This window comes from Bos indicus, chromosome 11 (genome assembly GCF_029378745.1).
Source record: "Bos indicus isolate NIAB-ARS_2022 breed Sahiwal x Tharparkar chromosome 11, NIAB-ARS_B.indTharparkar_mat_pri_1.0, whole genome shotgun sequence".
Taxonomy (NCBI): domain Eukaryota; kingdom Metazoa; phylum Chordata; class Mammalia; order Artiodactyla; family Bovidae; genus Bos; species Bos indicus.
The window spans coordinates 61,223,583-61,244,016 of record NC_091770.1 but is presented as its reverse complement, the minus strand read 5'-3'; the positions used below and the strand labels follow the sequence as shown (position 1 = coordinate 61,244,016).

The 20,434-nt window shown below is 36.4% G+C and overlaps 1 protein-coding gene across 15 annotated transcripts in view; it reads right to left on the bottom strand.

Annotated features, from left to right (window-relative positions):
• EHBP1 (EH domain binding protein 1) overlaps nucleotides 1–20,434 on the bottom strand; it is a 566,468-nt gene that overhangs the window by 76,465 nt on the left and 469,569 nt on the right. For all 15 annotated transcript variants that reach the window (XM_070798096.1, XM_070798098.1, XM_070798095.1 and 12 more), the window contains 2 exons: nucleotides 19,102–20,004; nucleotides 11,988–12,131 (listed from right to left, as the gene is read on the bottom strand). In XM_070798096.1, coding sequence (XP_070654197.1) covers nucleotides 11,988–12,131; nucleotides 19,102–20,004 — 1,047 coding nt within the window. The remainder of the gene's footprint in view (nucleotides 1–11,987; nucleotides 12,132–19,101; nucleotides 20,005–20,434) is intronic.

Here is a 20,434-nt window from a genome sequence, read left to right as displayed (position 1 = left end):
GTAACAGTATGTTTTCTAAGAAGTCTAGTAGCCTTTGTCAGGATAGCAGACTTCAACTTAAATTTAGACATAATAAACTATTATTTAAATCATAATGAATAAAAACCACCACCCTGTATAAAGGCATTTATGCTGAATACAGAAGAACATCGGCATTCTCCTATAAAATGCAACTATAAAAAAGATAAGCTATATATTTTAAGTGCCTTACTGGTCTAAAAGGGATTATGTACATTAATCTTCTGTCAATTGTGTTACAGTAAGAAATAAGAAAAATATTTTCATCTTTATGCCCTGGGTGTAGACTTTCCAGCTTATACAGAGAATAAAAATCTGTAAATAAGACAAATTCTTACTCTCTACGTTATTAAAGGTTTTAGATTTCTTTTTATAAAAACTGATGTTCTTTTAAAATTATAAATGCAAAGTTACCTACTTCTTCCGCATGATAGAATAATATGTGTAATTAGGGAAAATTAAAATTTTAGCTTGACCTTAAGTTTAAAGCTTGATTCCTAGAAGCTAGCCATTTAAATGTAACACAACCAATACTCATAAATATATGAGCTTAATCTTATATATATTTTTATGAGGAGACATACATGGGACACACAAATATACATGAAAACTATGAGGAAAGTTTCTATCAGAGATTATCAAAATGAGATTAAGTGCTTTTTTACCAGCTGGATAGTAACTGTTTCTTTATCTGGAAAAGATCTAGTAATCTTATCTAAATCTGCTATAATTATCAGCACAGCAGACTACACACATTTAAGTCAGTATTTTCCAATTATCATCAAAAGTATAAAGTTGATGTCCCACCCTTCATATCAACAAAACACCTTTTAAAGGTTCAGTTCAGTAAAGAGCAGTTTGCATTCTTTTGGTTCTTACCAAATAAGCCCTTAGGATTCACTATTAAGGACCAACCAGTAAAAAAACAACAACAAAAAATTTCTATATCTTTTTTGGATTACTGATCTTATAGTTAATTAAGGACTGCCCAAACTGAAATTCCTTTCTCATATACAGAGTTTTCTTTCAAAGAGTTAAATATTCCTGCAAACCTTTAAAGACAGATATTACAAACCTTTCAGAACTCGCTGCTAACTTGCAGTTTGATCCTGCTAAGTGAAGATGAGATTGAGAGCAGGAGGAGAAGGGGATGACAGAGGATGAGATGGTTGGATGGCATCACCGACTCAACGGACATGGGTTTGGGTGGACTCCAGGAGGTGGTGATGGACAGGGAGGCCTGGTGTGCTGCGGTTCATGGGGTCACAAAGAGTCGGACACGACTGAGCGACTGAACTGAAGATGGGCTTCTATGACTATTTTAATGGGTCACTTACTATGCTTGCATATTAAATATTAGGGAAAAAACTTCAAGTATGGATTATAATAATGTTGTGATTTCTTGCTGATCTTTCTTTAAAAAAAATATTCCAAGTACCTAACAACTGTCTGCAAACCACATTCTTATGTTACATAATTTATGATTGAAAAATGAACATATTTACAAATTCACTGACTGTTAAGTGATTGGACTAATTAAATTGAAGAATCATTCTCAGTTCTCCTTTTAGACTTTCTATTTATAAAATAGATTCTATTCTCTCTTAAAACTTAAAGGTATAATTAAACCTATACAGCATCCTTTTTCTGTAAGGTTCATAGTGTTTTATATCCTAATAACACCTCCAAGGAGTGTGGGTAGCAGGACTGTCATTCCTTATTCTTAGAGTGTACTGATCCTAAACTTTAGTACATCAAATGCAAACATCTCTTTTAGCTAAAATATAATTACATGAGTATTACTAAATGTCATGATGGATTCATAAAACATTTTTTTAAGCAACTGTATTCTAATGTAAAGTAATAAGCAAAAGATTATTTTGAAATAGATTAGCTTCTTACATTCTATTTACGCATTTCTTGAGAAAAAAGTGTTTGGGAGAACTGAGTAATAAAGAAAAATAATAAAAAAGGAAATATTTTCTTGAAAAAAGGCTATTATGTTTTTCTCAGAGTTTAAGTTTAAATATATAATCAAGGAAGCTCTTTTGGCTATATAACGGCTAGACTATTGCACCTTTCAAAACCCTGAGTTAAACTTTGAAAAACATTATTTTAAGTATATGTGGAGAATAATGCACAAAACAAATATCACACCTGAAATTTATATTAGTAAAATGTAACATACAAAAATCTTCATAGGGCAAAAGAAATAGAAAGCAAAGAAATATAAATCACAGAGCTCAAAGCAATGAAATCTGTCTCCTACAGAAAAATGATTTCAGGAAACACCTGAAACAGGTTAAACAAATGTTTAAAACACAGAGATACAAATGACTAACGTAAACTACTACTTTCCCTAAAAAGACCTAAATGCATTATGTACTTGTACCATGTTCTCATTAAAACATGCAATGGTAGTCTTGACAAAAATTAAGAAGAATTATAAGGTTTATAGTATCTACATTTGTAAGTTCCCTTTTAAGAGAAATTATAGCTCAAGTATTTCCCAAAGTAGAGTTTGTACATGAGGATCCATGTGGTAATATTACCAAGAGTTATCCTCAGTGTCTTAGAAGCTATTTCCTAGCCTGCCAATCTAAAGCTACTAATTTATATGAAGGAATGTTTGGTTAGAGTGATGTGATTCAAGGCAGAGGTGGGAGCTAACCTCTACTGAGTGAAGTGAAGTAAAGTGAAAGTCGCTCAGTCGTGTCCGACTCTATACAGTCCATGGAATTCTCCAGGCCAGAATACTGGAGTGGGTAGCCTTTCCCTTCTCCAGGGGAGCTTCCCAACCCAGGGATGGAACCCAGGTCTTCTGCACTGCAGGCGGATTCTTTACTAGCTGAGCCACAAGGGAAGCCCAATCTCTACTGAGAGGTCCCAGAATATGGAAAGAGTAGGTAGTGTCAGACTTTGGTGTGTCCATACCATAACAAGAAAGGAAGGTATCATAATGTAGGATTCAAGAATAGGAAGAAGTGAATGATATAGGGAACCCTGAGTCTTGCAGTGGCAAATGTCATATCTGTAACCAATTTGAGAGAGGAGAACCTTTTAACTTTCTCTGATCAATGATAATCAGTTCTGCTCTAAAGACCTTCAGAAAGTTGATCTTTTCCCATTTACCAAGAAACTCCTTACAGCAACTCCAATTTTTCATATTTAAGCTCATGTTTTTATTAGTTGACACTCAGAAGATATGATAGACTGTCACTATCCCCTCCCTTCATTTTTCATTAAACAAATACTTAGTATTTGGTGCTAGGAATATACAGTTCATATACTTTAAATAACTCACAGTTGAGGGGAAGAAAGAGATAATTGGATAATAACATGGGATAAATGTGGCAGTAGTGATATACACAATACAACAGAAAAAGATACAGGAAGAAGAATTTCTTTGCTGCTAGAAGCCTTTGACAGAGGTACTCACAGAAGTGATTTTCTTAACAAGGGAAGAAAGGCATTTCAAGGAGAACAGCAAATGCTTAATACAGGAATGAAAGAGCATGATGCCACATTCTGTCTAAGCAACTTATAGAGCTAGACTGTAGAGTGAAAAATGGGAGAGAGGTGAGAAATGAGGCTAGAAAGGGAGGGGGTAGGATTTGCAGGAACTTTATATGAGGTCATGTTGAATAGTCTGGAAGATTATTACTCTTGGGTAGGTAGGAGTTACAAGAAAGAATCTGAGCCTTCATATACTCAAATTAGTACTTAAACTACTTCCCAGTTCTTTATGTTTCGTAAGCCTGTCTTTCCTTAAAAGTACATCTTTGCTTTCAATCCTTTAACACTTCTCTGAATCCTCTGTAAATTTTCTCAGTCCAGAACTAGAAACAAACTAGATACCTATAAAGGGGATAAGTTGTACTGAGTACACAGACACTGCCCCATACAATTATTTTTCTATTTGGGTACTCTAACATCAGTTATTAATAGCTCTACTCATTCTTCCTGGTATTCACCAGTAGATTCTAGGTTAGTTGTATAGAAACAAAGTTTAGAAGGATAAAAGACATTGCTGAAGAAGTCCTAAATCTGCAGTCTCTTAAGAGTAAGTAACTTTTTCACATAGCTCTTGAAGATTTAAGGTTAGTGTCTCTAAGACTTGGGGTCACTTCAGGGTACTACTAACTTTTTTCTTTTTAACTCCCAGGAACTCTCAGTTAAACTAAGAACACAAAAAGCAGTGGGTACCTTTAGGTATCAATATATATATATATATCTCCATGCCAGCATCTAGACTCTTAGTACCAGAGTATACATTATAAAGGGCAAGATAATTTATAATGAATTTAAAAATAAGAGCGTGGTAAATTAAGGCACAAATTAAAGAGCATAAGGAAGTGAAAATGGTAGCAATCAGTTCACTAAATTAGATGCCAGATTTTTCTATTTTTAGTTAGACCTGCTTTTTATTTACCAGAAGTCTTGAGCTCTTCAGATTGAAAAGGATGCTGACACTAAAGTAGGGATGGCATTAGTCATGGTTCCCTTACCTATTCCATCGTGGATACCAATTAATATGAATGTCACACAGGAGGAAAAAAAAAAAACTTGCCTCCGTATCACAAATGGAAAAACAGATTTAGAAAGATTAAGTAATTTCTACTTTTAGTATCACTTAACTCATACTCAGTTGCTCCAGAGACGAAATTTGGTATTTTCCCTTTTAATTTTGTCAGCCAAGTTGGCCATACTAGTTTTCCAAAATACGGACAGCACTGCAAATAATTTCAATCGATATGTACAAGAGCTACCAGAAATGATGAAGAAAATGATTAAATTAAGAAAACTATCATGTCACTGGAAAAGAGATTATCAAGTTGTATACTAAATTGAAAATCTGAAAAGCAATGGTAAGGTCTAATTTCTTTTGTAAAATTGGACTTACTTGATATTTCACATTTTCTTTCTTAAATAATTTCAATATTTGCTATAAGGCCCACAGAGTAACAAATGTCAAAACTAGAGCAATAGTTCCAGGATGTAGTATTAAGTTCATGGAACTGATGTTCTTCACAACACATGAATATAGGGCTTGACTTATTTGAAAAACAAGCAATAGTAGAATGTGCAAGAAAGTTTTAAAAGTGACCTTAAGGGTTTCCCTGATGGTCCAGTGGTTAAAACTTCACCTTCCAAAGCAGGGGGTGCAAGTTTGATCCCTGGTCAGGGAATTAAGATCCCAAATGCCTCACAGCCAAAAAATCAAAATATAAAACAGAAGCAATATTTTAACAAATTCAATAAAGACTTTTAAAATGGTCTATACACATACACACACACACACACACACACACACAAACCTTTTAAAAAAAGAATAGTATTTTTTTTTTTAAATAAAGTAAACTTAAAATATAACTGAGAAGAGGCTACAACAATATTTCCCATGCCACATGCTCATCTTACAACATGACTTTAATAGTCCTCCTATTGAGTGGTGAGGTCTACCTCTCTGCTACTTAAACCTGGGGGTGGTTTTGTATCTCCTCAGGCTAACAGTATGGCAAAGGGACTTTTAAAGCTAGAACATGAGAAGGGAATGGCTATCCACTCCAATATTCTTGCTTGGAAAATTCCATGGACACAGGAGCCTGGCAGGCTACAGTCCATGGCGTCGCAAAGAGTCAGACGTGGCTGAATGACTAACACTTTCACTTTCATAAGCAGGCGTAAGAGAGTCCACCTATTCTCTGCTGTTAGACTCAGCCACCATGCTGTGAGAAAGCCCAAACGAGCCCAGGTAGAGAGACCAGGTAGAGAGGCCAAGTACCGGTTCTGACTGAAAATTAGCCCCTGAAATCATGCAACAGAAATAAACCATTCCCTCAGTGTCCCACCCTAATGCCTAACTTATAGAATCTGTGAGCAAAATAAAATGGTTCAGTTCAGTTCAGTTCAGTTAGGTCGCTCAGTCATGTCCGACTCTTTGCGACCCCATTATTTTATGCCAATAAGGTTTCCAATGTTTTATAATGCAGCAAAAGATAGCCTGAAAGAGGAAGGGGAGGCAAAGCATTCTTGGGACTGTTTGAAACACAGTTTCATAAGCAAAATAGGGTAAAATTTTGGTTAAGTGGGAAAAAGTGCAATAAAGTGACCAAATGTCTTCTCAGTATAAACAGAATTGATAGTATTGAATTCACTATTTACTTCACACTTCAGTTCAGTTCAATTCACACTTTAGTTCAGTTCAGCTCAGTTCAGTTTCAGTCGTATCCGACTCTTTGCGACCCCATGAATCACAGCACGCCAGGCCTCCCTGTCCATCACCAACTCCCGGAGTTCACTCAAATTCATGTCCATTGAGTCGGTGATGCCATCCAGCCATCTCATCCTCTGTCATCCCCTTCTCCTCCTGCCCCCAATCTCTCCCAGCATCGCCACACTTAGGCACAAACAGATATCATCAACTGTAAAAGTGAACAGTTCTTTCTACATCTCTCTTTTTAAAACACCCACCCCCACAAACTCCTGAGAGATACTGAAACACAACACTAATTTAAATGAAACAGCTTTATGGTCAAGTACATTTGGATATGCTAAGAAAACAATCTAATAAAAATATCCTTTTTGGATACCCCAAATTTCCCTAATTTAAAATATTTATATAAACATGTCATTTTTAAAACAGAAAGAATAAAGGGAAAAATTCCATGAGCCATTATTATCTCTTAGGGATAAATATTATTAATATTTTGATCACTTTCCTTCCTGAACTGTTCAATGCATAGATAAAAACACAGTCTTTCAAAATGGGTTTTATATGCTATATGCTATTTTAGATCTTTCTCTTTCTGTGTACAAAATGACACTATGAACATTGTTCTATGTCCTTTCAATATTCTTTCAGAACATTATTAAATAATTTTCAATGGCTACATAATAATTTTCAATGGCTACATACATATATAGTATATATATTTGTTGTAATTTATTTGATCATTCTTCCATTTTGAGCGATTGCCATTTTGTAACTTTCACTATTATAAATAACATGTGATGAAAACTTGCATATTAATCTCTGTTAGTGGGATTACTGAGTAAAATAGAATGAGCATTTCTTGAAGAAGTCAATTTGCTTTTCAGAAGGGTATGGCAAGTTATATGCTACCAGGAGTATTAAGAGTATCTTGACTTGATGAGACATCACTACCATTATGTTTCTTAAAATCGAAGTTACAGAGCATCCTGGGTGGCTCAGTGGTAAAGAATCCGCCTGCCAATGCAGGAGACACAGGTTCAATAACTGATCTGAGAAAATCCCACAAGCCGCGGAGCCACTAAGCTGGTGAGCCACAACTCACGGGCTTATAGCCCATGCTCTAGGGTCTAGGAGCTGCAACTACTGAGGACCTCTCACCCTAGAGTCAGTGCTCCACAACAAAAGAAGCCACCCCAATTAGAAGCCCATGCATTGCACCCTCACAGCAAGGAAGACCCAACACAGTCAAAAATAAATAAATAAATAAATATGTAAATAAGATTAAAAATATCCAAGTTACAGACTTTATAGGTAGAGTAAGATATCACAGACAGAATAAGCAATATTTCAGTAATTAACTTCTGATGTTGAATTCATACTAGCATAATTTAGCTAAAAGTTTGTTCTACTTGGGATATTTTAAGTGTAAGCAAAATTACTGGTGCCTTAAAAAGAAGAGATGAACAATAAAATATTTGTTGAAAGTTTAAAGTAATAAATGAATAAACTGAATGAAAGACTAAACAGCTTTAAAAGTCAGGATACTCAAATTTTAAGCCTAGCTTGCTACTGTTTGCAAACCTAGGTAATTTTAAACCCCCTTTCCTAACTCATTTTTCTCTACAATGGATACAACAATAATATCTATTCCTACTTTACAAGGATTTCAGAAAATAAACAAGAAAGAAATAAAACATAAGCTTTAAAAACATAATCTCTAAAGTCAAACTGTCTAAGTTCCATTCTTGGCTCTGTCACTTATTAGCTGTGTAACCACGGGCAACTGAATTTGTTTGTGCATCAGTTTTCTCAACTATCAAACAGAGATTATATTTAACACATATAATCGTTGTGGAGATTATATGAGAAAATCCATGTGAAAGCCCTTTGAATCCTGCTTGATACACAATAAGTGCTCAGTAAACATTAGATGACAATTATTAATATATGTAAAATTTTATACATAGGTAAAATAATAGCTTTTTAAAATCTACTTGGCAAACAAATCATTTAAATCTCAAGTATTCTAAACTTAAAATCAACATACTTCAAAATATAGAGCTATAAATTTTCCATAATTTTTAGAACCTGAAACAACTATGAAACAAAGTTTATCCCAAATATAATAACAATAAAATAACTTTCTTTTTGAAGAGAATATTCTTTCTCTGGCTCTTCACTTAACTGGATCCTTCTCAGCCATCAAGTCTTACTTCAAATGTCTCCTCTTCAAGTCACTCCTACCTACTCAAATTATCCTCTAATATGTCTACTAAATGAGTCATTTTCACCCTCTGTAGTTAACTTATTTATTCATCATTCTCTGTCTCTTCTCACCAAAATGCAAATTCCATGAGGGAAGAATCTTTGTCTTTTGGCCACACCTTGTGGCATGTAGGGTCTTAAGTTCCCTGACCAGGGATTGAACTTGCAACTCCTGCAGTGGAAGCATGGAGTCTTAACCACTGGACTACCAGGGAAGACCCGAAGTTTAGTCTTTTCTATTGCTACACTCAGTTCCAACTCAATAAATATCTTACTGAACCAACAAATTGATGTAACATATGGTTAGGCACTGAAAGAACTGGTATAAAAGCTACAAAATTTCTTCCTTAGAAAGAATGGCCATCTAAATTAGCGTTTCTCAAACATTTTTATCATGACCTACAATTAAAACTACATCTGGTACCAAGATCCAGTAAGCACACATACCCACGTAACTAAAATAAGTCTCACACAAAAATACTATGATGTGTGATAAATTCTGGTATTTTCCCATTTAAATATTCTATTCTTTTTCATTGAAAATAAAACTGTGCCCCACTTTATTGATTTTATATCACATTACTGTGTAAAGACTCAAAGTCTGTATATTGTACAGCATAGAAATATAGCCAGTATTTCACAATAATTTTAAATGCAGCATAATCTATAAAATATTGGATTACTATGTTGTATATCTGAAGCTAATATAATATTGTAAATCAACTATACTTCACTTAAAGAAAAAAAGTAACAAGAAAGTAAAAAAGAAGAAAAGTATGAAAAACGGTGGTCAAGCTCAGAGGTTAAGCTAGTATCTGAAAGGAGTTAACAAAAGCAACACAATGGAGCAAAGATCGTCTTTTCAACAAATGGTGCTAGATGAACTGGATATGCACATGAAAAAAAATAAACCTAGACACAGACCTTATGCCTTTCACAAGAATTAACCCAAAATGGATCACAGACCTAAATGTAAAACATAATTCTATAAAACTCCCAGAAGATAACATAAAACCTAAATGACCTTGAGTATGGTGATGCCTTTTTAGATATAACACCAAAGGTACGATTCATGATAGAGATAATGGATAAACTGGATTTCATTAAAATTTATAATTTCTACTCCATGAAAGACAATGTAGAAAGACTGAGAAGACAAGCCACAGGCATGGATAAAATATTTGCAAAGATATATCTAATAAAAGACTGTTATCCAAAGGAAACAAAGAACTCTTGAAACTCAATAGTAAGAAAACAAATAACTTGACTAAAAAATGAATCAATGACCTTAACAGACATCGCTCCAAAGATTTCCAGATGGCATATAAGCATATGAAAAGGTGCTCCACATTATATATTCTCAGCAAAATGCAAATGAAAGCAACGAGATACCACTACACACCTATTAGAATGGCCAAAATCTGGAACACTGACAGTACCCAAAGTAAAACGCAAGAATTCTCATTTATTGCTGATGGGAAAGAAAAATGGTATAGCTACTTTAGAAGACAATTTGGCATCTCTCTTGTTTTTTGTCTTTGTTACTTATAAAAGTAAACACACTCTTGCCATAAGATCCAGCAAATGTGCTCCTTGAAATGTACCCAAAGGAGCTGAGAACTTGAGGTCATATAAAAACCTGCTTTGTAGATGATTAAAGGAGCTTTATTCCTGATTACAACCAAGATGCCTAGCAGTAAGTGAATGAAAAAATAAACTGTGGTACATCCACACAGTGGAATATTATTCAGCATTAAAAAGAAATGAGCTATCAAACCATGCAAACACATGGAGGAACCTTAAATGCATATTCATTGACTCGATGGACATGAGTTTGAGTGAACTCCGGGAGTTGGTGATGGACAGGGAGGCCTGGCGTGCTGCGATTCATGGGGTCGCAAAGAGTCGGACACGACTGAGAGACTGAACTGAACTGAACTGAAGTGAAAAGAAGCCATATCAGAAAAGGTAAATATACTATGGTTCCAACTACCAACATTCTGTAAAACACAAAATTATGAAGACAATAAAATTATCAGGTTCCCAGAGGTTCAGGATGGGGAGAGAGATGAATAGGTGAAATGCAAAGGATTCCTAGGGCAGTGAAAATTCTCTATGATATTATAAAGATGGATAGATGTTATTATGCATTTGTCTAAACTCACAGACTGTGTAACAGTAGGAGTGAATCTAATGTATGCTACAGACTTTGGATAATAATGACGTGTCAATGTAGATTTATCAGTTCTAACAAATATACCACCCTGGCAGGGAGTGTTATTAAGAAGGACGGTTACTCTATGGGTACAGAGGGTATAGGGGAAAACTCTATACCTTCCCCTCAATTCTGCTGTCAACTTAAAACTGCTCTAAAAAAAAAATCTTAATTAAAAAAAAAAAAGGAAAATGCAGTTTTATGTATATGTAAAATTGGGGGTAGGGCAGGGTTATCATAATTTTCAGATTCATCAAGAGGTTCATGTCTCCCTAGATCTAAGGCTTTTTTTTTTTTTTTTTTACTATGTATTCATTATTGCCTGTGAGGCACTACAGAAAAATATGTATAAAAATATGGCTTAACACAGGGATGGTAGTCTATGATAGGAAAAAGGATTGACTCTGGAGTTTGATTAAGTCTCAGGATCAAATCATGAATTCATCATACAGTGACTACAACCTTACACAAATTATCTTACCAATCAGCCTCAGTTTTCTTACCTAAAAGGAGTTTGAATATCTACTTAAGAGGTTAAGTAAAATAGAAATTATGTAAAACATCCACTATAGTGCCTAAAACATCCACTTAGCCTATATGCTAAGTATTTTAATAAATGGTAAGCATCATTATTTGGAGAAGGCAATGGCAACCCACTCCAGTACTCTTGCCTGGAAAATCCCACGGACAGAGGAGCCTGGTAGGCTACAGTTCATGGAGTCGCGTAGAGTCGGACACGACTGACCGACTTCGCTTTCACTTTTCACTTTCACGCATTGGAGAAGGAAGTGGCAACCCATTCCAGCGTTCTTGCCTGGAGAATCCTAGGGACAGGGGAGCCTGGTGGGCTGCCATCTATGGGGTTGTACAGAGTCGGACACGACTGAAGTGACTTAGCAGCAGCAGCAGCAGCAGCAAGCATCATTATTATACTCTAATATTTTCAAAAAAATTAACTCCCATGGATAAAACACCATCTTAAACAAAGTTCACCCAAATTATAAAATTAAATTGACATAAAACAGATTATTCATATATATGTGGAAATTATAATCCAGGATCTTACTTTTTCTCATAGCTAATACTGCTGTGAAGGAATAATTACAAACTGCTCCTGCAAGTATGAATTTATCAGTTCAATAAAAGTAACAAGTACCCATAGTATACATAGTCTGTGGAAAAAAAATTTATTAGAAATATAAATAAGTTACTCTTATTTACACCCCCATGATTACAATGAACAATGTATTATTTTTAACCAATGTTCCTCACATCACTTAGCTGCCTGTTGCAGAGTGGTGTGGCTGCGTTGGTATGCTGCTTATTCCCTGCCTTTAAAGCTGCATCTCTTCTTGCTTGCTCAAGTAGAACTCTTGCTCTTTCTTTGAGTTCTTCTTGCCTGGATAACATTCGATGCTTAAAAACAAAGATACAGAATTAGAAGCCAAAACAAACAAAACCCCTCAAACCCATGTAATCCACTTTTGTAAACTAATCAATAGTTATACAATCCATCAAAATAATACAAGTCAGGAATAAGATTGTATCAATAGTTTTGTGAGATTACCTGTAGACAATACTAATGCTGATTAGAAACTGTATCTTTACTGGCTAAAACTGGGTTAATTAAAATTACATTTTTATTAGAACATAGTCTCACAAGGTATAAAGTCCATACACATATTATATGCATTGTTAATCACAGTATGCCTTTCATGAATCACAGCCTGGTTGTGGCAAAGGGTCTTGCCTAACTCAGTGAAGCTATGAGCCATGCCATGCAGGGCCACCCAAGATGAAAGGGTCATAGTGAAGAGTTCTGAAAAAACAAGATCCAAGGGAGAAGGAAATTGCAACTCATTCCAGTATTCCTGCCTGAAGAACCCCATGGACAGTATGAAAAGGCAAAAAGATATGATGCTGGAAGATGAGCCCCCAGGTGGGAAGGTGTCCAATATAATAAAAGCAGAGGGAAATTACTAATAGCTCCAGGAAGAATGAAGCAGCTGGGCCAAAGAGGGAAAAACACTCAGGTGTGGATGTGTCTGGTGGTAAAAGTAGAGTCTGATGCTGTAAAGAACAATACTGCATAAGAATCTGGAATGGTAGGTCCATGAATCAAGGTAAATTGGAATGGGACATGGTCAAACAGGAGATGGCCAAACAAGAGATGGCAAGAGTGAACATGGACATCTTAAGAATCAGTGGAAAAAATGGATGGGAATGGAAAAATTAAATTCAGATGACCATTATATTTACTACTGTGGGCAAGAACACTTTAGAAAAAGTGGGATAGGCCTCACAGTCAACAAAAGTGTCTGAAATGAAGGACTTGGTTGCAACCTTAAAATGAGAGAACGATCTTGGTTCATTTCCAAGGCAAATCATTCAACATCATAGTAATCCAAGTCTATGCCCAACCACTGATGCCGAAGAAACTTAAGTTGAATAGTTCTATGCAAACCTATAAGACCTTCTAGAACTAACACACAGAAAAAGAGGTCCTTTTCATCATAAGGGATTGGAATGCAAAAGTAGGAAATCAGGAGACATCTGGAATAACAGGCAAGTTTGGCCTTGGAGTAGAAAATGAAGCAGGGCAAAGGCTAACAGAATTTTGTCAAGAGAACACAGTGGTCATAGCAAACATCATTTTCCAACAGTCCAAGAGATGACTCCACACATGGACATCACCAGAGGGTCAACAATGAAATCAGACTGATCATGTTCTTTGCAGCTGAAGATGGAGAAGTTCAACACAGTCAGTAAAAACAAGACCTGGAGCTGACTGTGGCTCAGATTGTAAGCTCCTTATTGCAAAATTCAGGGTTAAATGGAAGAAAGTAGGGAAAATAACTAGGCCATTCAGGTATGACCTAAATCAAATCTCTTATGATTATCCAGTGGAGGTGATGAATAGATTCAAGGGATTAGATTTGATAGACAAGGTGCCTGAAGAACTATGGATGGAGGTTCCTAACATTGCACAGGAGGCAGTGACCACAACCATTCCAAAAACTAAAGAAATACATGAAGGCAAAGTGGTTGTCTGGGGAGGCTTTAAAAATAGCTAGGAAATAAGTGAAGTGAAAGGTAAGGGAGAAAGGGAAAGATATACCCATCTAAAGGCAGTGTTCCAGAGAACAGTAAGGAGAGATAAGAAGACATTCTTCAATGAAAAATGCAAAGAAATAGAGGAAAACAACAGAATGTGAAAGACTAGAGATCTCCTTAAGAAAACCAGAAATACCAATGGAACATTTCATACAAGGATGGGCATGGTAAAAGACAGAAATGGTAAAGATCTAACAGAAACAGAAGAGATTAAGAAGAAGTGGCAGGAATACACATAAGAACTATATAAAAAAAGTCTTAGTAACCTGGATAACCACAGTGGTGTGGTCACTCTCCTACAGCCAAACATCCTGGAGTGTGAAGTCAAGTGGGCCTTAGGAAGCATTCCTATGAACAAAGCTAGTAGAGGTGACAGAATTCTAGCTGAGTTATTTCAAATCCTAAAAGATGATGTTGTTGAAGTCCTGCACTCAATAAGCCAGCAAATTTGGAAAACTCAGCAATGGCCACAGAACTGGAAAAGGTCAGTTTTCATTCTAATCCCAAAGAAAGGCAATGCCAAAGAACATTCAAATTACTGTACAACAGCACTCATTTCACATGCCAGCAAGGTTATAGTCAAAATCCTTAAGACAAGCTTCAGCAGTACGTGAAAGGAGAAATTCCAGAGGTACTGGTTTTCAGAGAGGCAGATGAACCAGAGATCAAACCACTAACAATTGTTGCTGCTGCTGCTAAGTCGCTTCAGTCGACCCCATAGACGGCAGCCCACCAGGCTCCCCTATCCCTGGGATTCTTCAGGCAAGAACACTGGAGTGGGTTGCCATTTCCTTCTCCAATGTGTGAAAGTGAAAAGTGAAAGTGAAGTCACTCAGTCGTGTCCGACTCTTAAGAGACCCCACGGACTGCAGCCCACCAGGCTCCTCCGTCCGTGGGATTTTCCAGGCAAGAGTACTGGAGTGGGGTGCCATTGCCTTCTTCGTTGGATCATGGAGAAAGCAAGGGAGTTCCAAAAAAACATCTAATTCTGCTTCACTAACAATACTAAAGCCTTTGACTGTGTGGATCACAACAAACTGGAAAATTCTTAAGAAGTGGGAGTACCAGACCACCTAGTCTATTTCCTGAGAAGTCTGTATGAGGGTCAAGAAGTAACAGTTAGAACTGGATATGGAAAAATTGGTTTCAAGTTGGGAAAGGAGTAGGACAAGTCTGTATATTGTCACCCTACTTATTTAACTTCTATGCAGAGTACATCATGTGAAATGCTGAGCTGGATTAATCACAAGCTAGAATCAAGATTGCTGTGAGAAATAGCAAAGTATAGATATGCAGATGATACCACTCTAACTGTAGAAAGTGAAGAGGAACTAAAGAGTCTCTTGAGAGTGAAAGAGGAGAGTGAAATAGCTGGCTTAAAACTCAACATTCAAAGAATTAAGATCATGACATCCAGTCCCATCACTTCATGGCAAATAGAAGGGGAAAAAGTGGAAGCAGTGACAGATTTTATTTTCTTGGGCTCCAAAATCACTGCAGATGGTGACTGCAGCCATGAAATTAAAAGACGCTTGCTCCTTGGAAGGAATGCTATGACCAACCTAGACAGCATATTAAAAAGCAGAGACATCACTTTGCTGACAAAAAGTCCATATGGTCAAAGCTATGGTTTTTCTAGTAGCCATGTATGGAAATGAGAGTTGGACCGTAAAGAAGGCTGAGTGTTGAAGAACTGATGCTTTTGAATTCTGGTGCTGGAAAAGACTCTTTGAGAGTCCTGTGGACTGTAAGGAGATCAAACCAGTGAATCCTAAAGGAAATCAACCCTAAATATTCTTTGGAAGAACTGTGGCTAAAGCTGAAGCTCCAAAACTTTGGCCACCTGATGTGAAATGCTAACTCACTGGAGAAGACCCTGATGCTGGGAAAGACTGAAAGCAAAAGGTGAAGGGGGTGGCAGAGGATGCTGCTGCTGCTGCTAAGTCACTTCAGTCACGTTCAACTCTGTGCGACCCCATAGATGGCAGCCCACCAGGGGGATGGAATCCCCCATCCCTGGGATTCTCAGGCAAGGACACTGGAGTGGGTTGCCACTTCCTTCTCCAATGCATGAAAGTGAAAAGTGAAAGTGAAGTCACTCAGTCATGTCTGACTCTTTGTGACCCCATGGACTGCAGCCTACCAGGCTCCTCTGTCCATCGGATTTTCCAGGCAAGAGTACTGGAGTGGGTTGCCATTGCCTTCTCCGGCAGAGGATGAGATGGTTAGATAGCATCATTGATTCAATGGACACAGATTTGAGCAAATTTCGGGAGACTGTGGAGGACAGTGGAGCCTGGTATGCTGCAATCCATGGGGTCACAAAGAGTAGGACATGACTTAGCAACTGAACAACAGATCACAGTATAATCTGGAAAAGACAGTTTTTAAAGTTCCCAGTTTTATTTTTATACTTGTATATAATTGATAACAAGATGTCTTCCAAATTAGGATACTGATAAATTTTAAATACCTATGGCAGCCATTTTGTTTTCTTTTTCTATTTATTTTTTAATTGGAGCATACTTGCTTTACAATGTTATGCAGCAGTTCTTTAAATTCTTGACAATGAAATGTTTATAGAAAATGCAAAGCTATCACATTTAAAAAAATTTTTTTTTTTTATTGAGAGATAACTGATTTACAGAATTTTTTTGTTTTCGGTCAAACCTCAACATGAATCAGCTATAGGTATACATATATCCTCTCCCTTTTGAACTTCCCTCCCATCTCCCTCCCCATCCCATCCTTCTAGGTTGCTACAGAGCCCCTGTTTGAGTTTCCTGAGCCATACAGCAAATTCCTGTTGCCTATCTATTTTACATACGGTAATATAAGTTTCCATGTTACTCTTTCCATACATCTCACCCTCTCCTCCCCTCTCCCCATGTCCATTAAGTTTATTCTCTATGTCTGTTTCTCCATTGCTGCCCTGTGTGTGTTAGAATACGATATTTATCTTTCTTTCTGGCTCACTTCACTCTAAGAATTTCTAGGTTCATCCACCCTCATCAGAACTGACTCAAATGTGTTCCTTTTTATGGCTGAGCAATATTTCATTGTGTATATGTACCACAACTTCTGTATCCATTCCTCTGTCAATGGGCATCTAGGTTGCTTCCATGTTCTAGCTATTGTAAATAGTGATGCAATGAACACTGGGATACGTGTCTTTTTCAAGCCTGGTTTCCTCAGGGTATATACCTAGGAGTGGGATTGCTGGGTCATATGGAGGTTTTATTCCTAGTTTTTTAAGGAATCTCCATACCGTCTTCCATAGTGGTTGTATCAATTTACATTCCCACCAATAGTATAAGAGTGTTCCCTTTTCTCCGTACCCTCTCCAGCATTTATTGTTTGTAGACTTTTTGATGATGGCCATTCTGACCTGTGTGAGATGATATCTCATTGTGGTTTTGATTTGCATTTCTCTAATAATGAATGATGTTGAGCATCTTTTCATGTGTTTGTTAGCCATCTGTATGTCTTCTTTGGAGAAATATCTGTTTAGGTCTTTTTCTCCCTTTTTGATTGGGTTGTTTGTGTTTCTGGTATTGAGTTGTGTGACCTGCTTGTATATTTTGGAAATTAATCCTTTGTGAGTTGTTTCATTTGCTATTATTTTCTCCAATTCCAAGGACTGTCTTTTCACCTTGCTTATAGTTTCCATTGCTGTGCAAAAGCTTTGAAGTTTAGTCAGGTTCCATTTGTTTACTTTTGTTTTTATTTCCATTACTCTAGGAGGTAGGTCATAGGGGATCTCACTTTGATTTATGTCATCGAGTGTTCTGCCTATGTTTTCCTCTAAGAGTTTTACAGTTTCTGGTCTTACATTTAGGTCTTTAATCCATTGAGTTTATCTTTGAGTATGGTGTTAGGAAGTGTTTTAATTTCATTCATTTACATGTAGCTGTCCAGTTTTCCCAGCACCATTTATTGAAGAGGCTGTCTTTTCTCCATTGTATATTCTTGCCTCCTTTGTCAAAAATAAGGTACCCATAGGTTCATGGGTTTATTTCTGGGCTTTCTATCTTGTTCCATTGGTCACTGAAATTGAAGCTGTGATCAAAAATCTCCCAAAAAATAGGACCAGATGGCTTCACAGGAGAATTCTACCAAACATTTAGAGAAGAGCTAATGCCTATCCTTCTAAAACTCTTTCAAAACATTGCAGAAGGAACACTTCCAAATTCATTCTATGAGGCCACCATCACCCTGCTACCAAAGCCAGACAAAGACAACACAAAAAAAGAAAACTATAGGCCAATATCACGATGAACATTGATGCAAAAATCCTCAACACAATTTTAGCAAACATAATTCAGCAACACATCAAACAGCTCATATACTATGATCAAGTTGGGTTTATTCCAGGAATGCAAGGATCTTCAATATATGCAAATAAATCAATGTGATACATCATATTAACAAATTGAAAGATAAAAACCATATGATCATCTCAATCAATGCAAAAAAAGCCTTTGACAAAATTCAGCACCCATTTATGATTAAGACTCTTCAAAAAATAGGCATGGAAGGAACCTACCTGAACATAGTAAAGCCATATATGATAAGCCTAGAGCAAACATTATTTTCAATGGTGAGAAACTGAAAGCATTCCCCCTAAGATTGGGAACAAGAAAAGGGTATCCACTTTCACCACTATTATTCAACAGAGTTCTGGAAGTCCTAGCAGTAAAGTCCTTACAGTAAATACTATAAGGTTCAATCTGTGCCATATTCCCCTCATGGGGAGAAATTTGTATGTACTGGGGTTTTTAACTGGAAGTAATGATGGGACTGAAAATGCCAATTGCAATGCAACTAAAATATTGGAAGAAAATGCTATAGATGGGAAATATTTTAATTTGGCATTATACATCTCAAGAATGACATTCTTACTAAATGCAATACTGAAATATGACTTATTATGTAACATATTGTTTTTATAGGTTAATAACACTTTGATTTGAAAAGCTGACATTCTGTATTCTTAAATCTTGAAATTGGGATTTATTTATAGGCTTAAAATATAAAGTGAAAAGTAGGTGTATTTCAGTTTTTTCTACAGTGGGAAATTATACTTCATGTTTAGTCATTTGTAAAGTGTTCTATGAGTACCAAAAATTCCATGGACAGAGGAGCCTGGTAAGCTATAACTCATGGGGTCCTAAGAGTTGGACATGACTTAGTGACAAAACCATCACATGAACACAAAGAGAAAAAAAAAAGAATGACTAGTTACTACATTTATGTATTCATTCTCACTTACCTGGACTGTTTTTGCAGAATGATCTGCATGATTTAAGGTGGGTCTATCAGCGTCTGAATCAGACTCTGTCTGCCTCAGGGAAGTACGTTTTTTCTTTGCAAGGTCTGCATCTCTATTGTACAGGTATCCAAGTTTAGGAGTGGGAGATAAACTTGGTTTTTTGACAGGTGATTCAGGATCTGATCTGCATTCTATGGGTCTGGAATTATCTAATTTTTCTTGCTCTAAAGTACCACTGATGTCTAGATTCTGAAGCTTTTGCTCATCTGTCTCCTCACAAATAAAGGGTGGAGACACATCTTTCTTCTTATCACTGACGTATAAGTCACTTAATTCTAAAGTCTCTGTTTTCAATAGTCTCTTCTTGCCTAACGAAACTTGTACGTGGTTTGAATCTGTATTGTAACATATTCCAGGGTCATCGGATCCTGAAGTCCTTCCCGAGCTCTGCTGGGACTTCTGGGGTTCTGTGTCACTTTTAGTCCTGCGACCGTGCGGAGAAGCTGTGTTTGGACTGAGGTGATCATCAGGAGTCTGATGTTCACTTTCTGACTCTCCAACTCCACTATCATTTACAAATACAGAGTCGTCCTGGGATATGAAGTCGACCGCTCCACTGGGAGGCTGCTGCAGTGGAGGCTCCCGTTTCAGGTCACTAAGCTCTGCATAAAATTTTTCCTGGTCAACAGAACTATTTGTATCTGTTTCATAGTTTCCAACTTTATACGTGCTTTTACTGCTGTTTTCTTCTATTTGAACAACATTCAGTTCTTGGCCACTGAAATGTGCCCTTATTTGATAGAGATAGGTCATAACAGTCAGTTTATCAGGAATTGCTAATAAAACCATATCAGAAGGTTCCAGTAGTCGCGAAATTCCAATGCTGGCAAACCCATCATATGCCTTCAGAGCAAAGAAAAACAGAAGATATATTGAAGAGTTAAGACAATCCATACATTTTAATTTTTCAGAAGAAACTTAAAACATCACCACTATCCTACACATTTTAAAAACAGCAGAAACAACAAAATAATAGATGTTAACTAAACTTATCGTGGTGAGCATTTCACAGTGTATATAAATATCAAATTATTATGTGGTACACTTGAAATTGATGTAATATTATATGGTGATGATACCTCAAAAAATGTTTAATGAGAACAAGCAAAAATGAGAGTTAAAAATTAAAAATAAAACCTTAGAATTGATTTTTGTGATTAAAAAAAACTAAAGTATAATGAAATAATAAATCATCTGGAGCTTTATTATTCTATCAACCTCTTTTCAGTGACCATGTAATTGCAGTGATTTGTGACGATAAAGTACGGGTTGA